Genomic DNA, 15,914 nt, shown 5'->3' with positions numbered 1-15,914 from the left:
AGCCAAAGACTTGAATGCTTTTCACACTATCGTGCCAACCCAAACCAAGCTGTGCTGGATGCGTAACCAAGCCAGCTCAGTACATCGGTTCAGTCCAGTTCGGTAGTGTGACAAGGGTATTGGTGTGTTCAACCTGGAGGAGCAAGCAGGCTACCTGCTGCTTCTGGCAGCTCCATGGCTAAAGAGAGAAAGCTCAAGGCTCAGCGCTTTGTGGTTTCACTCCAAACAATGAGGGGATTTGAACCTGCCACCGCAGAAGGAAGCCATGGCAATGGATTTTGTGTGCCAACCATCATCTAGGATTAGCCAGTGTTTGAAAGTAGGCTACTACATACAAAATCAATATAGATGGTATAGTCTAAAAAATATATTTGATATAAATTGAGCCATTCATGTACATACACATTATCCGGGAAGACCCGGGATAGAAGACCATTGTTTTTCAGGCGCCAACTATATGAATTAATTTGATTTTTTCAAGAGCCCAGTCAGAGCTAGGATTCAGTGGTACTTATTTCTTCTTGGGCACATTTTGACGTTGGAGTGTTCAGGATCAGAAAGTGTTGATCCCTCTCCTGTAGGGACTGGGAAGCTCTCCATTTAGCACACTCACATCCTACAACACAGAACACAAATGAACTCTGCAAAATTCCAGAACATCATGCATTCCATTCCCATCTGCAGGTGAAGTCCAGAGTTATGAGTCCAGGGTTCCACAGAGGTTACCATGGCCACTGTAGGAAGTATCCAAATAATCCAACACACTTAATGAGATTATCTGAAATCTATAATCTATAATCCCGTTTTGAAAAGAGCCACCATTAAAATGGTCTCTAAACATACAAATGTCAATAGTTAAGAAAAATACAAATATTTAAATAAGATGCAGACAGAAGCAGTTCAACTACGCTCATAGATATCACACAAGATGAGGCATCACTTGCTTATAGCAGAGTTGTGAGAGTTGTTATCCTGAATACAGTCCATAGTAGTAAATAGATAGAATTCGTTGAAACAACAAACCATTCTTGGTGAATCACAGGTTATTAAAAGTTGCAGTAATAGGAACTGTATCAAACCAAGCGTAAAATGCCAATGCAATAACACATTCCTTGAAAGGCATTAAAGTGAAATATCAAGATGGAGTATTTTATTTATCTCAGAGTATGGGAAGCACTGAGTCAGTGGATCATCATCATAGTCCTATGTCATTAAAATGGATGGTGGGTGTTGGTTTCAGCATGGCAGAGAGAGACAAAGGCAAGGATGCTGCTGTCCCTCTGGGAGACAAGACTACTACCCCTGAAAGAAAGAACAACCCCTACCCCCTTCACCACTACCATCGCTACTGTAATCTACAGAACCGGCAACATCCTCCCCCTCCACATTCCTAGGTAATGGATGGTTATGATGGTCTATACCCATATACTAGGCCTTCATTAAAAATCAAAACATTTGAAAATTGCATAAACATTTATGGAGTTGGGATGTTTGTGGGGGGCATTAAAATATTTAAAAGTAAGCTACCGTCCATCAAGAACAATTACTCTCAACCCCAAAATAAACAAACAACTAAAATTGCCATCCAAATGTATTCCAGCTTCAGTAGGGCCACGCCACCAGTGAAAGCCAGGTTGCCTGGTCCTAGAAACAAAACAGGCTTTGTGCTTAGTTGAGTGGAGGATGTTTTTGGCCTTCTCTTCATTGTCCTCTCATTGGTTTGTATGTTGCTGGGGTGTCACAGTTCCATGTCTTTTTTCCTCTCCATCCTCACAATCAGAGTTGAGGTGTGACACCTCCCACATCTACCGTCACTTCCAACCTGCAGGGGGTTCCCATTCCCTCCCTCCCTGTTTGTCCTCAACCCCCCCCCCCCCTGCAGGGAGTCCATCCCACTCCCCCCTCTGCTCCTTGCCCCCTGGCCACCCTGAAAGCTGTGTCCTCCCACCTGGTTGGCTGGTCACTGCAGGTTAATGGTCAGAGCCACAGTTAGGATGATACTCAGCAACATGAGGAAGGGAAGCCAGGTCTTCAGGAACCCTGCACAGCTGGAAAGGGGAGACAGAGATGGAGGGAGAGGGAGAGTGAGAGACAGAGAAAGAGAGGGGGAGATACAGATGGTGAGCAGAGAGTGAGGGAGAGTGAGAGAGACAGAGAAAGAGGGGGAGATACAGATGGTGAGCAGAGAGTGAGGGAGAGTGAGAGAGACAGAGAAAGAGGGGGAGATACAGATGGGGAGAAAAAGAGAGAGGGAGAGGCATTGGCTATCTGGAACAACAACAATAACAGAAGACGTAAGCGATCATATGAGGTCTGAGGAGTGACTGAGTGAAAATCTAATTCTTCACCTAATTTCCCCCATAGTCTTGACAGCACACGCCTGAGATTGCACGCACGTAATTAATTACAGAGGCTCAAGTGGTTGCCATGACAACCTCTTAAGATCCAGCCAGGCCAGGGTCATGTGACGCGTCTGTCCAACCAACCAACCACTCACATAGCTACGCTCCAATGTCCGTACTAGGATGAGTACCAATCAGATTGCCTGCATGCATGGGTTCACTCTAGGTAGTATGCTAGTGGGAAGACTCCTGCCTGCTACCACTCTCACAGGAAGGGGCATGGGGATGAGCTGTCACATTCCATCAACCAAAACATACCACTGTATCATCAGACTCAATCCTAATATCTCCATAGAATCATCAGGAGGCCCTCTGTCTGTCTGTCTGTCTGTCCCTCAGAGTGTTCTAGGATTCTCTGTATTCAGAGGAAATTCAGTGACATATCTATCAGCCCCTGGGACCCAGAGAGTACAGAGCGTACACATACCCAATATCCAGCCCTACCTCACAGTTTTGGTCCTAAAAAAGTTAAGTCACAGTGCTGTGAATCTTAACAACATCAATTCAAATGCAGTCTGGAGGAGTTTCTTTTAATCTTTTCTGCAGCTGTATCTCAGTACCTGTCGTGCTTGTCATCACTGAGGGAGAGCAGACAGATAGAGAGTACCTGGCGTGCTTGTCGTAGCTGAGGGAGAGCAGACAGATAGACAGAGAGTACCTGACGTGCTTGTCATCACTGAGGGAGAGCAGACAGAAAGATAGAGAGTACCTGACGTGCTTGTCATCACTGAGGGAGAGCAGACAGATAGACAGAGAGTACCTGACGTGCTTGTCATCACTGAGGGAGAGCAGACAGATAGACAGAGAGTACCTGACGTGCTTGTCGTAGCTGAGGGAGAGCAGACAGATAGACAGAGAGTACCTGACGTGCTTGTCATCACTGAGGGAGAGCAGACAGAAAGACAGAGAGTACCTGACGTGCTTGTCGTAGCTGAGGGAGAGCAGACAGATAGACAGAGAGTACCTGGCGTGCTTGTCATCACTGAGGGAGAGCAGACAGAAAGACAGAGAGTACCTGACGTGCTTGTCGTAGCTGAGGGAGAGCAGACAGATAGACAGAGAGTACCTGGCGTGCTTGTCGTAGCTGAGGGAGAGCAGACAGAGAGTACCTGGCGTGCTTGTTGTAGCTGAGGGAGAGCAGACAGATAGACAGAGAGTACCTGGCGTGCTTGTCATCACTGAGGGAGAGCAGACAGATAGAACCTGGCGTGCTTGTCGTAGCTGAGGGAGAGCAGACAGATAGACAGAGAGTACCTGACGTGCTTGTCATCACTGAGGGAGAGCAGACAGAAAGACAGAGAGTACCTGACGTGCTTGTCGTAGCTGAGGGAGAGCAGACAGATAGACAGAGAGTACCTGGCGTGCTTGTCGTAGCTGAGGGAGAGCAGACAGATAGAGAGTACCTGACGTGCTTGTCATCACTGAGGGAGAGCAGACAGAAAGACAGAGAGTACCTGGCGTGCTTGTCGTAGCTGAGGGAGAGCAGACAGAAAGACAGAGAGTACCTGGCGTGCTTGTCGTAGCTGAGGGAGAGCAGACAGATAGACAGAGAGTACCTGACGTGCTTGTCGTAGCTGAGGGAGAGCAGACAGAAAGACAGAGAGTACCTGGCGTGCTTGTCGTAGCTGAGGGAGAGCAGACAGAAAAACAGAGAGTACCTGGCGTGCTTGTCAACACTGAGGGAGAGCAGACAGAAAGACAGAGTCAGTATCTCAGTACCTGACGTGTTTTCCGTGGACTAGGGAGAGCAGACAGAGGTTGATCATGTTCCACGAGGTCTTGTTCTCATAGCGCATCAGGTTCAGAGCCATGGCCACATGGGAGTGACAGTTGTCACAGCAGAGGTTGTGCTGTGGAGGGGGGGAGAGGTACAATCAACATTTGTATGGTGCGGCACCCTTGGAACAGCTTAGGGGTTAAGAACCTTGCTCAAAGGCACAAAGGCAATGGTATATGGTACACTATATATACAAATGTATGTGGACACTTCTTCTAATTAGTTAATGTGGCTATTTCAGCTACACCCGTTGCTGACAGGTGTATAAAATAGAGCACACAGCCATGCAATCTCCATTGACAAACATTGGCAGTAGAATGGTCTTACTGAAGAGCTCATTGACTTTCAATATGGCACCGTCATAGGATGCCACCTTTCCAATAAGTCAGTTTGTCAAATTTCTGCCGTGCTAGAGCTGTCCCGGTCAACTGTAAGTGCTGTTATTGTGAAGCAGAAATGTCTAGAACAAAACAACGGCTCAGCCGCAAAGTGGTAGGCCACACAAGCTCACAGAACAGGACCGCCGAGTGCTAAAGCGAATAGCGCGTAAAAAATCTTCTGTCCTAAGTTGCAACACTCACTACCGAGTTCAAAACTTTCTCTGGAAGCAACATCAGCACAAGAACGGTTCGTCGGAACTTAATGAAATGGGTTTCCATGGCCGAGCAGCTGCACAATCTAAGATCACCATGCGCAATGCCAAGCGTCGGCTGGAGTGGTGTAAAGCTCTCCGCCACAAAGTTTAGAGCAGTGGAAACGTGTTCTCTGGAGTGATGAATCACGCTTCACCATCTGGAAGTCCGACGGACGAATTTGGGTCTTGGCGCATGCAAGGAGAAAGCGGAAGAACTTGACTGGCCTGCAGAGCACTGACCTCAACTCCATCGAACACCTTTGGGATGAATTGGAGCGACCGACTGCGAGCCAGGCCTAATCGCCCAACATCAGTCCCCACAGCAATGTTCCAACATCTAGTAGAAAGAGTTCCCAGAAGAGTAGAGACTGTTATAGCAGCAAAAGGGGACCAACTCCATATTAATGCCCATGATTTTGGAATGAGATGTTCGACGAGCAGGTGTCCACATACATTCATACATTTGGTCATGTAGTGTACCTAGAATCCCAACAGATTCGGAATTTGGATTGAAACCAATGACCTTCCGGTTGGAACCTTCCGCCTACAATTCCTTACCATTCTGTTTTTGTACTCCTCTGAGGCGTCTTGCACTGCTGTGTCCCAGGCGTTGGAGCCACCAGCATACACCTTGGCTACGTCCAGCATCCAGTATCTTCAAATACACAGAGAATCTATCAAAAACTAAAGCTACTACTACTCTGTAGCCTGGTTGGTCCCAGATCTGTTTGTGCTGTCTTGAGTTGGGTATACAGCACAAATAGATCTGGGACCAAGCTAACTGCTCTGCACAAGTACTTTTATTGAAGATACAGTGGGGTACGATATTATTCACACCCTTGATAAAGATGAGCAATAATGACTGTATAAAATAATTAAAATACTAATTTACATTGTATGCGCAAACATTTTTGAATTTATATTACTTTATACTAATACAATTGCTCAGAGAAAGCCATTTTGTTCGACAAGTAATAATTTTTTCCCCAACACACAAAAAGGTAGGGGTCAAAATGATTGACACCCCTAAAGAATCCCTGAGCTGACAAGGTAAAAATCTGTCATTCTGCCCCTGAACAAGGCAGTTAACCCACTGTTCCTAGGCCATCATTGAATATAAGAATTTGTTCTTAACTGACTTGCCTAGTTAAATAAAGTTTCAATTAAAATTAAAATAAATTGGGGCGTATGATCTTTGACCCTCTGTAACTTGCTCACTCCTCATTACTTATGATTCATTCAGGATTATCTGTAATCATGGTAGCATCCAAATTAATGTAGAAGTGTTTAGAGAACTTATATTCTCATTTACAATAAAAGTGACTCCAAAAATCACACAATACATTATTTACCAGTAATTTCTACTGGGCTAGAAATAATCAGAAACACAACCGAAATGAGCTGCAAATGCAGCCAACAAGTTTGTAGAGTCACAGGCTTGATGTATTCATTGCATTCTAGGAATATGGGACTTTTGACTACTTTTTTATAAGAATCTTTAGGGGTGTCAATCATTTTGACACCTACCTTTTTGAGAAAAACTGTGTTTTACTTGTTAAACAAAATGTCTTTCTCTGAGCAATTGTACTAGCATAAAATAGTCGAATTTCACAGAATTCTTTATTTTATACAGTCATTATTGCTCATCTTTATCAAGGGTGTCAATAATTTGGGACCCCACTGTTTGTTAAGAAAAGATGCAGAGATTTGAATATCCCTCTACTGATTTGACCATGAAGAACACAATAAATATTTCAGTCATCAGGATAAGACTAAACACACCCCAGAACATTTCATTGACTTACTTTGTTGGTCTCCCAAAGGCCATGTTGTCTTCCTGCAATAAATCACAAAGACAAATAACATGCAATATAATTGGTAATGCGTTCATAATATCAAACCTAATGAATGACAATGTTACAATCACCCTGAAGCTCACTTTTTGAGGTCTCTGAATTTTCATAAATTCAGCAGATATCAACAACAAAGCATATAAGGTGTTGTGCTACAGGAAGCAGATAAAGAGTACCCAGCAGGTGTTAGCCTGGCACTGGTGTGTGTGTTAAGGTGTCAGCATGCTTCAGTTTTGTTTTACAGTTCATTTCATGCAATTCTACACATTTTGCTATAGGGTGGAGAGAAATGTTTGCAATTTGTAATGATATCGGAGTGAAAGTTACTAACAAAATCAATGGAGCCCCCCTGTTGTAATTCGACCATGATTACTGCAAGTTTAGATAGCTGGCTAGACTAACTTACCAATCTAAACATTGTTAGCTGACATGGCTAATTGAATGACTGTCAGTGACTGACATAGCAAGAGAAAAACTGTTGATTCACAACCAAATTTGAAATTGCACCTTGTGTATTCTACTATTCTAACCACCCAAGCCGTAGACTGTTCTCTCTGTTTCCGTACGGCAAGCACTACTAACAGGCTCCTGAACAGTTTCCATCCCCATGCCATAAGACTACTAAATAGCTAACTAAAAAGCTAACACGGACTATCAGAGTTGACCTTTGTATCTTATTCTTGCACTGTCTCTATGCATACTCACAGGGCCCTACACACTACGCACACTGATACTCCAACACACATTAAGGTCCTGGAGTGGCCTAGCCAGTCTCCAGACCTTAATCCCATAGAAAATCTGTGGAGGGAGCTGAAGGTTCGAGTTGCCAAACGTCAGCCTTCGAAACCTTAATGACTTGGAGAAGATCTGCAAAGAGGAGTGGGATAAAATCCCTCCTGAGATGTGTGTAAACCTGGTGGCCAACTATAAGAAACGTCTGACCTCTGTGATTGCCAACAAGGGTTTTGCCACCAAGTACTAAGTCATGTTTTGCAGAGGGGTCAAATACTTTTTTCCCTCATTAAAATGCAAATCAATTTATACAATTTTTGACGCGTTTTTCTGGATTTTTGTTGTTATTCTGTCTCTCACTGTTCAAATTAACCTACCATTCAAATTATAGACTGATCATTTCTTTGTCAGTGGGCAAACGTACAAAATCAGCAGGGGATCAAATACGTTTTTCCCTCACTGTATTATCGGCCATAAACATTGGAAATCGCAAATTCAACAATGAGTGCTTTGAAAGGAATCCGTATCTAACTGCAAGCGTTGTGACGCAATCACTAGCCTGCTATTTAGTGGAGTGGGTGTGTGGTCCAAGTCTGGGTTTTAAGGGTTTCTTTTCCAAGCTTAAAAGGATAAACATTCACATACAACACCATGGGCCAGAAAAAGATTGAATACATTGGGAATGCTGTCAATCCAGAATGACTTCTGCCGCATTCAAAACAACTGGAAACTCAGAACTGGGAAATCTCAGACCTCAGTGAGTTCAAGACAACTGGGAACTCTGAAAAAATGACAAAGTTTGATGACAAAATTGTCCCGCAAAAGGACCACCTTCCTTTTCAAGTGAGCACAGCACAACAAGGTGAGTCCAAAAATGTGTTGTATGCTGCTGCATAAATGACATAATATGCCAGGGAGATTTGTATACTGTAGCTAAGAAAGTAATTGTATGTTGTGTTGTAAGCTGTTAGTAGCCTATGTGCCTGAACCTAATAATTTGGTGCCTTTCCCCCTCATATATTTCGCCTACTGTTCTGACTCAGTGGTGCAGATGTAGCCTATAGCCTGTTTTAGAGAAATGTCATCATTGAATATTGTAAGAGCTTTCATTGTCTGCTTATATGCCCCCTTCATTTATCCTATGGTTCTGACTTGTACAGGGAGAACACTAAGAATGGCCCATGTTCTGAATTCTGTCGCTGTACATTTCAAAAGTTCTGAACAAATAGTAATATTGACTACGTCCCTTCCAAGCTCGCTCATTAATGTCTTAATGGAAATTACGGATTGACTCTTATCCGCTCGTCGTTCCCTTATGCCATAGTTTGTACATCCCAATTGTCAGTAGAAACCACATTATTTTAAGCAAGTCAGCCATATCAGCTGTTTTTTTTGAAAGGCAGTAAATGAGGCTGAATTAACCTTTTCACTGCCAGACAAGGCTCCGCTGATTGCCAGGTGTAGCAGTGGTAAGGATTCACTCCATGGTGCTGAAAAGAAAACTCTTATCCAGACAGCTTTACGTAAGCCCTAACAGTTTGTGGGCACAGTGGGCACAGTTTGTCACCGTTGTCGTGCAATTAATGTATTGTTTAGTGCTGTGTAGAGGCTTTGCTGGCATGCAACCCAATTTTTGGGGTGGGGACTTTGCCCCACCAAGATATACAGGTGAAGTCAGAAGTTTACATACACCTTAGGCAAATACATATAAACTCAGTTTTTCACAATTCCTGACATTTAATCCTAGTAAAAATTCCCTGTCTTAGGTCAGTTAGAATCACCACTTTATTTTAAGAATGTGAAAAGTCAGAATAAACGTAGAGAGAATGATTAATTTCAGCTTTTATTTCTTTCATCACATTCCCAGTGGGTCAGAAGTTTACATACACTCAATTAGTATTTGGTAGCATTGCCCTTAAATTGTTTAACTTGGGTCAAACGTTTTGGGTAGCCTTCCACAAAGTATATGTCCTAACCGACTTGCCAAATCTATAGTTTGTTAACAAGAACTTTGTGGAGTGGTTGAAAAACAAGTTTTAATGACTCCAACCTAAGTGTATGTAAACTTCCCACTTCAATTGTACATGCTAAAATGTCATTGTACTTGTGCATGTGACATAAAATCTTGAATCTGAAACTATTCTAACTCTCAACAGTAAATTGAGACCCCGACTGAGTTTTGTTTTGGGAAATTGATCCGCGAGCCTACAAAAGGTCACAGTGGCCGCCAGTGCCCTTCCCTGAGCTAGAACAAACATTATGCTATCATTTAGAAAAGCTCATTGTGACAGAGGGGTTTCGTCTCTAGTTCTTACAGACCAGGGAAATCCTACTGTAGGGTGTATAGTCTTTCTTATTCAATTTAGCAATCCCAAAGAATGGAGTTTATTTTTGGGGCCAATACAGGGTGCTTGTAGCAGTGTACTTGTTGGGGAGCTTCAGGGAGTTAACAGACCATATTGAACTCTTTATTGATCCCTGAGGGGACATGCATTTCCCTGACAAGTTCTTCCAGGAAGGCCAATGTAATAGTGAGCACACACACACACACACACACACACACAGCTATTAGACTCTTCTTCTCTTGAAACCTAGTCCCCAGTCGAGTCCCAAGGCAGCACCCGCAGTAATAAGTATGATATATATATATCAATCACTGCAAGGAGCAGCACTTGACATATGACTTCAATATAAGGTTCTGCTTGCAGATCTAGTTATATAGATCTATAGTTCACTACCTCTACAGGCAGCCAATAGGTATTTCAATGTGGTTTAAAGACAGCTCTTCCAATTTATATTTGCCTGTTCCCAAATCTGTTTGTGCTGTCTTGGCAACTCTTATAACAATACTTATAACAAGTATTACAGACAAAGCTCAATATCCTGGAACAGAGAAGGCCGGTTTCCCCCCAACCAAGATGAATCTACAGGAGTAGGCTTAATCTGGGTCCGGGAAATGGGCCCTAAATCTATGCACGTGTGTGTAGTGTGTCTAGGCTTATCAGGATTTCAGCCAAATGATATGGGTCAATTTTCTTCTGCCGCTTGAGAGAAAGAACAGAAAAGAAGATAGTAAAAAAACAGAAGAAAGGAGAGGAAGAAGACAAGTACTCACAGAGACAAAGTAGGGCCCAGCAAAGTCCCGGATGATACCAGAAGAGGTGCAGATTCCCATGTGTCCAATGAATGGTAGCAGCCATCTGCAAGGGTGCAACTTTGGTTTTAGAAGTGGTGGGGACATAACCTGGGGGTTCTAAAGCTAATTTCCTGCATTTCTACACAATCCAATATGACGGCCTTTCTAGCCATCTCTATTTAGAACAACAATATTGTTTTGCACCTTTAACCGCTAGCCTAACAAATTAACAACTCTTTAAAAAATGAAGTACAGACTTGACTGTCTTTATTGAGACATACTTTATATCATATTTTAGCCAGACCGCCTAGCCAACCTGAGCCGCATGCACACCCAACCCCCACCAGTCTACTCAATAACTTAACTCTCCCAACACAATTTCCTTCCCACTATTTTTTTTTTCAAGGTAAAGGCTTGGAAACAAAAGTAAACAAAAACATGCAAAGAAAAACACATACACATTAACACACAGAAACAGCACATCCTCCATTTAATTAATCTCATAGGCCTAATATTTCTGTACAGCTCTTTTTACTTGCACACAATATAGCTGGGTCGTGCCGTCCTGCCCCTAGGGGTCCAAGGCCCAACACACCCCACTCAGCTTTAGGATCTAAGTGAAACATGAATTATTGGTTTCAGGTGTGTTAGACCAAGGCCAGGGTGACAACCCACAGTAAGGCAGACCTCCAGGGCCAGGACTGAGTAGCCCAGCAAGTATTGATTGTCTAAATAAATATCTCCCTTGACATGGGCATGTTTTTAATAGAGAATCCTTTTGTCATACAGTATTCCATATAAGGCATCCAGACAATTATGAAAGTTGCCCAGTATACCGTTAATCTTGTAATAAATCAAATCTAGGGATACATAACTTGACATTTCTGCCATCCATTGTGACATTGTTGGAGGAAAACCCACCTTCCAATTAATGGCAATGCATTTCTTAGCCACTATAAATTCTTGGTTACACAGTTTCTTCTGATAACAGTCTCCAGTATCAACATTTCCAAGCAAACAAAAATAAGGAGAAGGGAGAATCTGTAGACATGCTGAGATAAGAGAACATACACTTTGCCAGAATTCAGCCAGCCTTCCCAAGACCATAGCATCTGCAACTATGTTCCCTTTTGTGTTTTACACCTCCAGCAAAGGAACAACATTTCTGAGTGCATGATATTCAGTTTCACTGGCATATAGTACATTCTATGGATGGTCTTAAACTGCAGTAATTTATGTCTGAGATGATATGAACATGACTGGACATTTAAACATATCTGTATCCATTCATTATCATCAATAGCATCTCCCAGGTCTTCCTCACATTTTTGTTTTACATGTTTTGAGTCATCGGGAAAAGCCTCTATCAACCCTTGATACAGTTTAGAAATCAACTTTAAGTTTTTTGTCTGACTGCCTTAAAATAGTTTACATCTTTAAAGCATCTGGGTTGTCCAGTTTTTGTTGCACAGAGAGAATAAAGTGTATCTGCATAAGTTCACATCAGCTCCATCACAGACTGGTCTTCCCTGGCTGCCTGAACCTGCTGAGACCCCTGTCACCATATGATCATGCTCAGAATTATCTTGGTGTACATTTACACGTTATATTAGGGGCGGCAGGTAGCCTATTGGGTAGAGCGTTGGGGCAGTAACCGAAAGGTTGCTGGATCGAAACCACAAGGTAAAAATCTGACGTTCTGCCCCTCAACAAGGCAGTTCCCCAGTAGGCTGTCATTGTAAATACAAATTTGTTCTTAACTGACTTGCTTAGTTAAATTGAAAAAAATTGATCAGGAACAGGATTTTCTTTCTTCTGGTTAGGCTATATTGATCTCTGGCTCCCTCTTTAGTGATTTGTGTGTCAATTATTTTTTATCACATTCCTTAAAGCGTCAGACAAGCTCAGTAGCCTACATATAGTTGATTTTATTAAAACATAGACACACCCTATGAACTGTTGGAATCATGGAAATATGATTATTCTAATTCTATAGTTAGAATATAATAGTAGGCACTTTAAATACAGTGTTGTTTGACATGACAACGAATGAAAATGCCAGGGTAGGAACCAAAGTGTTGATAAGTCTTTCCTAGGGGACCCTATAATCTTTGGCTACATTTCATGTTCTCTTAGCTACATCACATAGCTAACATATTCATGCTTTACATATTCCTCTTTGATTTAGAATGCTGATTATCAGGCTGTATAGCTAGTTACGTTTGCTCTGCTCAGTACATTTATTACCTAGCTAGCCATTAGCGGCTAACTCGATTTAGGCTCAACTTGCAAAGAAAATACAACATTTTGCATAGCTACATAGCTGTTTGCAGATGTAAGAAACATAAACTAATAGTGTCATTATAGAACGCTAGTGGATTTATATTAAGAAGCTAAGTGAAAACAGCATCGTTGTCATCAACATTGTTGCATGTGCTGCATTGACCATGCAGACTGAATGCAAGTGTCTCGTGGTTGAGGAACAACAAATGCGCTTCTTCAGTGACAGGGGGCGGGGCTAGGTCTTTTGCAGTATTAATTTAGTGCCTTGTAAATAGGATGCAAGTTTTGTAACATTTTTGTTCAGGCTTCATTCGTTTCACTCTGCCAATTAGCTTAGTGTTGTGGAGTAACTACAAATGTTGTTGATCCATCCTCAGTTCTCATATCACAGCCATTAAACTCTGTAACTGCTTTAAAGTCACCATTGGTGTCATGGTGAAATCCCTGATCGGTTTCCTTCCGCTCCGGCAACTTAGTTAGGTAGGACAGCTGGAGCTTTGTCATGACTGGGTGTATTTATACACCATCCAAAGTGTAATTAATAACTTCCCCATGCTCAAAGGGATATTCACTGTCTGCTTTTTTTATGTTTACCCATCTACTAATAGATTGCCCAACTTAGCGAGGCATTGGAAAACCTTCCTGGTTTTTGTGCTTGTATCTGTGTTTAAAATTCACTGCTCAACTCAGCGACCATACAGATAATTGTATGTGTGGGGTACAGAGATGAGGTAGTCATTCATAAATCATGTTAAACACTATTACTACTCGAAGAGTGAGTCCGTGCAACTTATTGTGACTTGTTAAGCAAATGTTTACCCCTGAACATATTTAGGCTTGACACAACAAAGGGGTTGAATACTTATTGACTCAAGACATTTCATCTTTTAATTTGTAGTTCATCTCTAAAACATAATTCCACTTTGACATTCTGGGTTATTTTGTGTAGGCCAATGACCAAAACATCTTCATTTAATCCATTTTAAACGCAGGCTGTAACACAACAAAATGTGGAAAAAGTCAAGGGGTGTGAATACTTTCTGAAGGCAGTGTAGCCCAACTGATCAAATGAACAGACAGACAGTGTATTGTTCTCTTACACATCGATCACACCGACAGTGTCATTGCATTTTGGTACACCAGAAGTACATTAATCTGCAATGAAACGCAGCGTTTGCCTTGCAGCATTGCAGTTGCAGTGTGTGGTGCATACGTTGGATTTATCTAACGTATGCATTAAATTGTATGCTTGACTTGACGGAAATAGTAGCAAAAGGTGAATGTTATCCACCAAAAATGTGGGATTACAAAAGTTTGACAGCAGAATTCATTACACAACATTGATGCAATGACGACGTCGGTCTGATCGCGGCGTAACTGCATTGAGTTACAGCGATTGCACTTATTTTGACCAGGGCCCAAAATAATGCACTACATAGGGAAAAGTGTGCCATTTGGGCAAAACAACATTCTTTGCTCATACATCTGGCAGCCCACTAGAGCGTCTCGCTGATATATCTTCATATAATTGGTTTATACCAATGATACCATTATATTATGCATTCAAGAGATGCTCTTTTGCAATAGTGAAATGGTGCAGGAAAGAGGGGCAGGACACAAAGGCGGCATCCTAGATAATGTCTGATCCAACAGAGAGTGCAGTGCAGTCGTGCCCACCTAAATACTAGGCAGAGAGATTTTATGTAGGGAAGAGTTGGTTGTTGGGGAAAAAGCGGGTGGTGAGAACTGTCTCAAATGGCACCCTATTGTCATTCGTGCACTCATTTTAACCAGAGACAAAAGTAGTGCACTATAAAGGGAATAGTGTGCCACTAAGGACGCAGTATCTGTCTCCTCCTTGATCCAAAAGACACTCCCTACAACACTACACCACAATCAGATTTAAATATAGATAATAAAATACATTTCTGTTTTGAAACAACCAAACCATAGAAATGTGTTTTGGTAGCCTGATAAAAACTTCTAATATGCGAAATGCCAACAACCTGTCTGTGAGGATGATGTCACTTTAAACTGCTGTGACAGCTCGTGGCTTTGTTACTATGTAGCGAGTTGCCTCGCTGAAACTGATAGATTGCATCAAGCCACTTTAATACAAAGCCAGCTGGTTGGATTAATCATTAGGATACATTGCAGCCATTTCGCTAAAGTTATGGTAACCTAGCTTGCCTGTGTGCCTTCACGAAGCCAGCAAAGGCTAATTAGCCCCTGGGCTATGCTGTCAAGTGTCCCTGACTGTGTATGTCGGAAAAGAAAAGCCAACGTTTTAAATTTGACAAGCTTTGTCCTCGGCACATATCGGTATTAATAACCAACCGCGAGGGCTTAAACACAGCTGATAAGCGAACTGATAGCAACTGGCTAGCCAGCTAGCAAACGTTAGCTACGGAGCTGTCACCAATAACTCTCCCACACTGATTATGAATCACGCACTAAACACGACAAAGCAGACATACAAGTTTACTCCTGGAACTCACGATAGTACGGGGATAGGTGTCCACACGATACAGTAGGGGTAACGACTCGTATCGGGGTTTATCCTTTCAAAAGCTATGTGGTAATTCTTCATGGTGTCGATTTCGACATCCGCCATCACCAACTGTGAAAAATGAATTTCATTCGCCCAACTTCCTGGCAACCAGCTTCTCCACAGACATAACAATGAGATTGGCCATCTAGCAATTATGACAAATGCCAGATGGACCATCTTTTTGTTGGGTGGGCTGGTGGAAAAAAGGGAAACAGCCAGTGACCAATAGGCCTGTTAAGATTTTTTTTTAAATGGATTTTTGTGCAATTTCTCTATTATCATCATAATATATTTGAGCATTTGCAGGGTTCCTGAGTGGAGAAGCGGTCTAACGCGCTGCATCTCAGTGCAAGAGGTGTCATTACAGTCCCTGGTTCGAATCCAGGCTCTACCAAATCTGGCCATGATTGGGAGTCCCGTGGGGGGGTGTACAATTGGCTGGTCTTCCCTGACTACCTGAACCTGCTGAGACCCCTGTCACCATCTGATCCTGCTTAGAATGACCTTACATGTATACATTATATTAGGGGCAGCAGGTAGCCTTGT

General features: G+C 42.4%; 1 protein-coding gene across 1 annotated transcript; it reads right to left on the bottom strand.

Moving 5' to 3' along the window:
* Positions 1-347: 347 nt before the first annotated feature.
* On the bottom strand, positions 348-15,471 carry LOC115173734 (transmembrane protein 222-like). The gene is made up of 6 exons (XM_029732087.1): positions 15,316-15,471; positions 10,514-10,598; positions 6,619-6,650; positions 5,372-5,468; positions 4,122-4,252; positions 348-2,048 (listed from the first exon to the last, which is right to left on the bottom strand). The coding sequence occupies exons 1-6, from the start codon at positions 15,429-15,431 to the stop codon at positions 1,961-1,963; spliced, it is 549 nt and encodes a 182-aa protein (XP_029587947.1). The 5' UTR covers positions 15,432-15,471; the 3' UTR covers positions 348-1,960.
* Positions 15,472-15,914: the final 443 nt, after the last annotated feature.

The sequence above is a fragment of the Salmo trutta genome, chromosome 34, assembly GCF_901001165.1.
Source record: "Salmo trutta chromosome 34, fSalTru1.1, whole genome shotgun sequence".
In the NCBI taxonomy this organism is placed as follows: domain Eukaryota; kingdom Metazoa; phylum Chordata; class Actinopteri; order Salmoniformes; family Salmonidae; genus Salmo; species Salmo trutta.
Note: the sequence above shows the minus strand (reverse complement) of the source record. Positions and strands in the feature narration are given on the sequence as shown.